The sequence below is a fragment of the Talpa occidentalis genome, unplaced genomic scaffold (genome assembly GCF_014898055.3).
Source record: "Talpa occidentalis isolate TD23 unplaced genomic scaffold, MPIMG_talOcc4v2.1 talOcc4.16, whole genome shotgun sequence".
NCBI lineage: Eukaryota > Metazoa > Chordata > Mammalia > Eulipotyphla > Talpidae > Talpa > Talpa occidentalis.
In genome coordinates, this window is record NW_023601653.1 from 67,648,839 (window position 1) to 67,658,440 (window position 9,602).

At 43.0% G+C, this 9,602-nt stretch overlaps 1 protein-coding gene across 1 annotated transcript in view; it reads right to left on the minus strand.

Moving 5' to 3' along the window:
* Positions 1-4,278, minus strand: part of LOC119247726 (C-type lectin domain family 2 member D-like) — a 33,243-nt gene extending 28,965 nt beyond the window's left edge. The window contains exon 1 of the mRNA XM_037514370.2: positions 3,755-4,278. Coding sequence (XP_037370267.1) covers positions 3,755-3,784 — 30 coding nt within the window. The 5' untranslated portion in view covers positions 3,785-4,278. The remainder of the gene's footprint in view (positions 1-3,754) is intronic.
* Between the last annotated feature and the right edge of the window lie 5,324 nt (positions 4,279-9,602).

The following is a 9,602-nucleotide window of genomic DNA, read 5'->3' on the forward strand; positions in this document are numbered from 1 at the left end:
GCACAGGGGATGAGGGAAGACTGGGGCAAGGACAAGAATTTCTTAGACTCTAGGGCTTTCATTGCTCTTAACTCAAAATAATCCACATGCCAGCATGAGGCGTCGTCACAAAATGAATTCTAAGAATCTTGGGGTGATCTGTATTGGAAGAATCTTGGGGTGACCTTCACTTGGAAGCAACCAAGATGGCTGTCAGTGGATAAGCAGTATGAGGCATCCAAATAATGGACTATTGTTCAGAGACAGAAAGGAAAGCTTTCAAATGAAAGTTGCTGAATGCGGGCCTGTACCTGACAGCACAGAAACCAAAAACCATGCCGCCAACTTTTGAGAAAAGCTGTTGAACACCAGGTCACCTGGCAGGAGATTGGACACAGGACTCTCAAATCAGTCTCCCTGAGGATAGGGCTCGAGGCAGTATTTGGGGGGTTGAAGAACAAATATAGAAAATGTATTTTGGGGGTCCTCTCTGGTAGCTTAAGGGTTAAGTCTCAGCACTGTGACCACTGCAGCCTGAGTTCCCTCCCTACCCAGAGAGCTAACCTACATGGTTCAGCAGAATTCTCCTGTCTAGCCCACTGCTCCCCTCAGCAGTGTATTTCAGTCAGCCTGCCTGTTCTGTTCCCCACTCTGTCTCTGGTGAATCCTCTCATTCCCTGTTCCTCTGGCCTACACTCCAGTTCTACTACACAAAAATTAAAAAAGAAAAGAAAATATATGATGGTAGCTTCTGATGAGCTGCTTTAAGCTAAATCATGATGTCACTCAAATGGATCCTGAACTGCAACAGACTGAGCACCCTTTCCAACTGAAGTTGTCCATCTAACCATGAGTCAGGCATTTTAATTCCATTTTCTATGGCTATTTTTGATCCAGAAAATGAGCTGTCATCTCAAGGATAGTGACTACTATTCTGGGCCTGTGCTCTGAAACATAACTTAGCAATTTATGAAAGATTATGGACTTAAAATGGATGGGAGCATTTTGGTCCCATGGTTATCAGCTCACCCTGCTGTTCTTGTGTTCTTGCAAGAGAAACAAAAATAGAAAATGATCATGTGACCAGCAGAGTTTCAAAAGTTTGCTTCGATTAAGAAAGCTTCTAAAAAATATATGTATGCGTGTGTGTGTGTGTGCGTGTGTGTGTATATCATTAGATAGCTAGATCTATTTAAGTGCATATACAGTTGATATATTTTAACACAGTAAAACAGTGATGGCTGATAAATATTTATTGAAATTAGACTTGGTTCCCAGATCCTTGGGAGACATCCATAGGTTGCAAAGCTGGCAAGAGCCTAGGTGATTTATATCTCAAAGGGGCAGAGAGAAAGAATTTATAATTATAAATTTTCTAAAGTAAATGCTTTAAGGGCCTACCCTGGTGGCATAGCGGTTGAGTGCTGGGCTGTGCAGCTGCCCACAGCCTCTACAACGCCGGTTGGATCCCCGGCCACCGGTGAGGGTCCCACATGGCACGACAGACCTCTCCTGCAGCGCCCACTGCTCCCCTCAGCAGTGTATTTCATCAATCTGCCTATTCTGTTCCCACTCTGGCTCTGGTGAATTCTCTTACCCTCCCGCGCTTCTGACTGTACCCAGTGCTTGTATAAATAAATAAACAAACAAATAAATAAACAAACAAACAAATATTTAACAAAAAGTAAATGCTTTAAGAAATGGGAGAACAGAAGACTATGATCAGGAAAAATCCCATCTAAGATTATACAAGCAGAGGGCAATCTTATGCGTATATAAAGCTTATTCAGAGATACCTTGATATTCATTGATCCTCTAGATTTCTAGTAGAAGATCTAACAATATTTTATTTAAGGGAAAATCTCCCCTGCTCCATTAGTTTCTTCTTGGACTGGTCAAGTAATCAAAAGAACAGGTAGCAGGAGAAAAAGACCAAATTTAGTTATGTACTTAGCTGTAAATTCTAGAGTAAAGCACATAGAAAAAGAGAGTTTTTATCCTTAAACTGAATGGGATAAGAGCCTGGGGTTTCAAAGATAGAGTAGCACCCTATATGATGGGAAGAGGGTGACTTCTAGGGCAAAACCAGATGCTCTGTAACTAGGTGTTAACCACATAGATTTCTCTATAAAGTGGTTATTTCTGAGATGACCTTAAACTGAGTAATCCTATTTCTTTTAGGTACTTAAGGTAATGGTAACTGTTTCTTTTGAAGTTCAAAGACCTTTGACCTTAGTTCCACATGACAAAGTGACATGTCTTGGAAAAAGCCTCTGAACATCTGGGAGAGGGCTGCCATTCATTCACAAAGTCTAAACAATGAGAATTACATTTGTGTTGCAAGCACTTAAAAGATTCCTGGCAAAATAACACAATAGGTATTGTTTGAATCCACTCAAATTTAGCCAGAATATTTAAACAGGAAGAGAGCTGTCATTTTAGTACATGGACAACCTTAGGCAAACTGAGGCTGGTGTGAGATCCATCTCCCGAGTAGGGTCAGACAGGCTTTTCTCAAGATATCCACAGTGGCCACTTCTGACCATATCACCTTGATATGAGAAGCTACAGGTCCACTGAGGCCCTGTGAGCCTGAGAAGTTTCTATCACTATTGCTTAAAGAATGCAGATTAAAAACAGGATAAATGTCCTGATTAGGACAAGTCACATGGGATCTTGTTAAAATGCACGCTGGAATTCACTGGGCCTGGGTGTCAGCAGAGGCCAGACATCTCCAACATCTCCCAGACAAAGCACATTTTTCTGGGGTTCAACCTTCCCACGCTCAGCGACTAGTTAGTAAAAAGTGCAAGTACGTCCCCATCTCCTTGGGACAGTCCTGCCCCAGGGATGGCGGTGGGAGCCAGTCTCATCAAGGGAAATTTGCTTTGTGTAAGGAAGGGGGCACCACAGCATTAAGGGGGAAACACCTGGACAGTGTTTTGCAACCTCCCAGGCTGGGTAGGTTGACCATGGGCTCTAGCAATTTGAAGGAGAATTTTGGAGACCTTGCCATCCTTTTCACAGGTTATAATGGTAAGCAGGGGAAACAAGCCAGCCAGGGAGACCCCAACCTTGCCCCTCTTCCCCAGGGTGACTCTGCCCTTTTATACCCTCCCTCTAGGCATACCTGCACATGTGCACACACCCACATGCCAAGTGTCCACAATCAGGCACACGTGCCCCCCACCCAAGTGCCTCCTGCATGAACACGACCAAGGCCAAAGGTAATAGCCACAGAGGCTAGTAGCAGAAAAAGCCTAATGAATTCACTGACCCTACAGACAGACTTATGGACCTCTACTCAGACTTGTTCAAATTCCAAGGAGTTATTCTTCCTAAAACTTGACTTCTTCTGAGTTTAAGTGGAAAGGCCAGGAAGCAACTGAGTGGCTTGGAAGGTGACTAACCACTTCAACAGTGACTTTCTGACTTGGAAAAAAAAGGTCGTTAGGAATGTGAGTTAGGTTAGGAGAAATGGCTAAGTGGTCCAGGTACTGCCCTCCTGCCTCTGCTATATTGGGAAGTGAAGAAAGGGACATTCCTACTGAAAGTAGGTGGAGTGAGTGGGGGAGTTATAGACTAGTGTTCCTGTTGTTAAAAGAAAACAAAGAGAACACTGTGTGTTACCCCCACACCACAAAACTGAAATTTAGTAAAGCTTTGCTTTCCCCAAAATGGAGTCTCAGACAATCAGTGCTGCTCAGCACTAGTTGGAGCACCTGCTTGATCCACCCTGCCAGCCCCCTGGGAGAGTAACCCAGCAAGAACCAACCTGGTTTTCTTCATCTTCCAGAACTTCCATTTTCCTGCTCTCTTCAGCCTATAAAAGTCTTCCATTATGTACAGCTCCTTGAGGCTCCCTTGTATCTGGTGCAAAATTCAAATTGATTTATGTTACTATAAACTCTAAACAAGATAAATGTCTCAATTAATCTTCAACTATGGGGTGATGTCTCCAAGGGAGCAGGAGAAGGGAGGAGTGGGCGTGATCGAGAATGTTTCCTTGGCGACCTACATGAAGGTCATGCAGACATCAAAAACAAATGGTTGACAGTAAAGATCAGACTTTACACCTGTGATAAAGTTTAGTGCTTTTGTAGCTGGAAGACCAGAGTTCAAGCTACCTGTCACCACCAAATGACAATAAAGTCGAGACAGGAATTGAATCTTTATAAAGTGCGCTTTACTCAGAGAGCCGGCAATCTGGAAGACGGGGGCTTAACACTCTAAAGAAACCGCCTTAACATTTCACTTCCAGCAGCCTTTTTACAGTGAGTTGAACAAAGAGAGTTCAGCAGTGAGCAGGCCTTCCCCACTGCCAGGAACTGGTGATGTCCCTGAGCTCCTTATCGCCCTCCGGGCCTCAGGTTCCTCCCACTGTGCTAAGGCTGGTCTGCACATAGCACTGCTCCCTGCACTCCTCCAGATGTGTCCTTCAGGAAAATCAGCTCAGAGCAGACAGGCCATAAGCAATATGTGTGTGCAGATTTCCTAGTATACCAGCTTAGTGTCTTACCCAGTCTCCTCCCCTTCCTTAGCCTTTATCACTTCCTGTGCAATACAGAACATAAAAACGCTAGATGTCTAATTAAAAATTGGACATTGAGGGCCTCCCTGGTGGTTCAAGGGGTGGAGCAGAGCACTATGAAGCAACCCGCAGCCTCTGCAGCATGAGTTCTATCCCTGGCCAGCCAGGGAGCAACCCACATGCCACAACGGACCTCTCCTGACTCGGCTGCTGCTCCCCTCAGCAGTGCATTCCAGTCAGTCTGCTTGTTCTGCTCCCCACTCTGTTTCTGGTGAATCCTCTCACCCCCCTGCACCTCTGACCTGTACCCCTCAGCTCTTGTATGCATTAATAAATAAATCTTTTTTAAAAAATTGGACTTCTAGAATAATGACTTATTTCCCCACTAGACAAAGTAACTAAAAATGAATGACACTTTTTCAATGAGTTTTTTGAAACTCATTATTTTAAAAACTTCCTATGCATATATACTTCATATATGTATTTTGTGTTTTACTTTTATAGTGACTCTCTGAAGTCGGGCAGACCACAGACACTGGGAGTGCCGTGGAGGGGGCCTAGCACAGCCAGGTGCTCTCTGACCTCTATTGCCCATGTTGACTCAGTCTCTACAAAGCACCTTATTTCCAGGGTGCAGTCTGATTGCAAAGATGATACAAACTGACACCTACTAAGGAAAAGCTAGGATTAGATCACAGTTCCGAGGTTCTGAACTGAAGATGGGCCCTCTCCTTTGTACTGGGCTGGCCTTTAGTGCAGGGAAGTCAACAATACGTATGAATTTGCCGTGGGACAAAAACAATGACTAAATGACAGAATGAAATAGAAGACTCTTTAAATATTGTTTAAGTTAGCAAATTCAAATTAGCAAATACTAGAGATATAAAAAAAAGTATTTAGGATTGTTAAGGACAGGCGAGAATTGACATATGTTAGTATCGTGACATTAAAATTGATACTGCTTTTCTGGAAAGCTATTGGCAAGATGTCTGGATCTTAAATTTTTTTAAACCTTAAATGCAAGGATAAACGATGTGGACAAAGATTCATTCCTCCTTATTTGTTTCACAGATACCACATAGATTCAATTATTTGTATGGTTAAAAATAATGGTATCATGCAGCATACACTCTAAAGTATTAAGGAGTCTATTGTTCTGGATTCTGGACTGTTCTAGGATAGTGTTAGCAGTCTTAGTGCTGTTTACACACACATCCTCGGGATTTCCTTCTTCCAGGAGCATGATAGGATGTAATTCTCTGCTTTCTTGAACTCAGGCATGGTCCTATGACTTGTCCAGTCTTTGAAAAACAAACCATGTGTGTTTTGCCAGAAGCTAAAAACCAATTTTCCCAAGTGTGTGCAATTCCCCCACACACCTTTCACACCTGTTATAATAGCAGCATTCCTGATGCCACCTTTCTTCTGCACCTGGCTCCTGGAGGAGCTGAAACTAGAAACTGAAACTAGAAACTCCAGTTAACTGTTTTGTTTTCATCATTTAAACCACCACTCCCACTTCTAAGTTTATTTCCCAAAGAATTGAAAGCCGTGATATTTATTTCTACACCAATAGTCATAGCAGCATTTTCCTACTAGCCAAAAGGTGGAAACAACTCAAATGTACATAAGCAGATGAATGGATAAACAAAATACATTTCTAGGACTCTGCCCATTTCATCTAGGTGAAGTTATTTGTTTTTCACTATTAAGAAAAAGAATGTTGCTTACAATGGGGACTATCAGCCTCACACTTTGCCACAGCCACCTCAAGAGTTGAGAACAAAAGAACAATGCCTGTACAAGCTGAGGAAAACAATGAGTAAACCACATATTTATACCCATCCAGTTCTCATGTCAGTGTAAAATCAAAACATACTCATAAATGAATACAAAGCATATAAATAACCTGCCATGGAAATCCAGCCAAACACTGGAGAGTTGAAAATAAGCAGCTCAGGAAAGGTGAAGTCCATGTGTGAGATGATTGGGACTGTAGATTCTCCACTAGGACTAATGATTGTGATTATTATTATTATTTTTTTAAAAGAGAAACTCGCCTCTGTCTCATGGGCATGACTAACAAGTAACCTCTCCCCATGACTCCAGTTTCATTTGCTTTGCCACCAAGAGTCACTGTGTTATTCTTGCTTTGTACTCATTAGCACATTTCTTTTTTTTTTTAAAGATTTATTTTATTTATACAAGAACTGAGGTACAGGCCAGAGGCATGGGAGGGTGAGAGAATTCACCAGAGAGAGCGGGGAGTAGAACAGGGAGATCTACTGAAATACACTGCTGAGGGGAGTAGGGAGCAAGTCAGGAGAGGTCTGCCGCACCATGTGTGTCTCCCTAGCCAACCAGGAATCGAACCCATGCTGCAGAGGCTGCAGACAGCTTCACAGCACTGCACTCAACCCGCTGTGCCACTGGGGAGGCCCAGCACATTTCTTGCCTAGATAGAGTTCAGTTTCATTCTGATCATAAACACCTTCTTTTTTAGGAAGAACTATAGGCGCCCTCTGGTTCCAGAGACCCCGATTATAGCCAGCAAAAAATGATCTCAGGCCCCGCCTTCCACCATCCTTTTAGAAGCCCTGTTCCCAGCAGGCCTCCAAAGACTCCAAGATGGAAGAAAGAACTTGTCTTTAATATTGAAGATTAAACTAAGTAGTTCATATGCTGGAAAATAAAAGCAAGTCTTAATTGTTATTATTTTAAAAAGGATGCTAATGTGGGTAAGGTAACATAGCTTGGTTCTTTCTGTGACAAAGGTATAAGTGTGTTTGATAGACTTTTAATCTGCTAACAAATACAAATTCAAGAACATTAAATTATAAAATTGACCAAGTGATGTCAATGTGGTAGCATAAGACAGCTTTGGCTTTGATCCCCTTTTTAACATGTAAAATTCAGCACCTGACCAAGAACAAAGGTGCCTCTGTGGGAGATGGGTCCCTAGCATCACACCCACCCCAAGGGCTCTAGGGGAGACTTGCTCAGCTGTGCACCAGACCATAAAAGGCAGGACACCCCAACAGGTGATGGAAATGGCAGGAGCCTGTCCTGGCACTGGGAAAATGCTGATACGGGTAGATGACACCCACAGGCAAGAGAACATTCACAGACGTACAGGTTTCAAAGAAATAACAGTGTTTCACTACCATCTGTGCAATTCAATTATTTATATCCATATCTATATCTATCCATATCTACATCTATATCACTATCTACATATGAGTATTGACTGGTGGTATGTTGCATCAGGCAACACCACACTGATAAAAAAATGGGAGTCAGGGAGCAGGCTATATAATGCAGGATGTTGCTGAAGAGCAAGATCCTGGCCTTTTTATTGATTATACAGCATTGGTTGTAAGGGGGAGGAGCAAAAGGAAAAGGGAAGGAGATTAAGGAGGATGGAGATTAAAGAAAGGGGAAGGAGATTAAAGAAAAGAGGAAGAATGTAGAAGATTAGGGATTTTGAGTCTGCCCTCCAGGCACTTCTTATCTGCTTGATGACTGGTATTGTCATTGAGATCATGCCCTAGCTCCCCAGCCACGGTTTTAATCTTATCAACAAGGAGTTCTACTGATCAGCTTCTGGGGTCCTTGTTATACATCGGCCCCCTGGGCCTTCCCGGTCCTACCTTGTGATGTATATATAAGTCTGGAGTACGGGTTATGCATCTGTCCTCAGTACCCCCTCCCCCGGGCATTCCTGTCATATCCCGTGATGCATAGCCTTCCCAGCATGATCCAGTTTTGTGCTCTTGTTTGATTTGAAAGGCATCTTGCAGGGCTGGGCTCCTCTACTAAACAGAAGGGGTCATTTTGATCTTGCTTAGGATTTAGAACTGTAGGTAACAAAATGGTGGCCAAACAGGCTGCTTAGGAGTAGCAGATCCACAGTAGTAAGAGAAACTTGAATCATTTCTCCCCCAATATTAAAGAAAACTCAAGTCCCGCCTAAGGGAGCAAGGGAGAGCCAGTGAGTGTGGAGTGCAGAAAGCCACTGTAGAAGCCATTCTCCCCCTCAGCACCCCAGTAATGAAGGGAAGTTTCTTGCCTAGGGGAAGGGTGGAGCTTGGGAAACAAACAGATGCAAATATCAGAGGTTTTAGGGACACAGACTCCCTGACTGTGTGCTGGATTCCAGCAGAAGGCACACCCAGGAGCTGATGGGAAGATCTCACCCAGAAATTCCCTCCTTTCCCACCCATCCACACCCACTCTTTGTGCCCACAGGCATCCTAATACCTCCACCCAAACTCCACTTCCTACTCTGGCTGGTACTTTGTGTCACTGAGATTAGCAGCACAAAGAACAACAAAAAACTAGACAGTAAGTACATGCGAAAATAACTCAGAGGGAGAAACCAAACCACAGTGTGGGGAGATAAACAACCTTAAGATTTTCTCCCAAAAGAGGGAGCAAGAAGCAAGGGGCAGGGGTACAAGGCCAGAGCAAGTGGCAGCAGACTGTCTCTCTCACTTGAAGACAGCAGTGAAGATTGCAGGAAGTGACTGCTAGTTCACATGTGGAAACAGGAATGCAACAGTCCTGGCACATGAGGAATCCAGGACATGACATCAGCCAAAGGGCAAAAGAATCCTCCAATAACCAAACACAAAGGCACAGAGATCTGGAATTTCCCTGATGAAGAATTCAAAACAGCTGCTTTGTGTAAACACAAATGATGAGAAAACACAGAAAGATAATTTAGGGAAATCAGAATAAACAGCATATGAACAAAATGAGAAATTTAACATAGAGAGAAATCATAGAAAAGAATCAAACAGAAAATCAGGAGCTGAAGAATTCAGTGAATAAAATAGAGAATGCAATAGGAAAGAAATCACTATCTGCACGAGCCAAGCCCTAGAAACAGATTAAGCATCCAATGATGAGTAAATATAATAAGAGATAAAAGGTAAGTAAGCAGGCAAGTAGGTAGGTAGGTAGGTAGGTAGATGGATAGATAGATGTATGACTGGATAGGTAATGGAATATTTCTTTGCCTATAAAAAGGACAGAAATCCTGTCATTTGCAACAATATGGAAGAATCTTGAGGGCATTGCGCTATGGAAT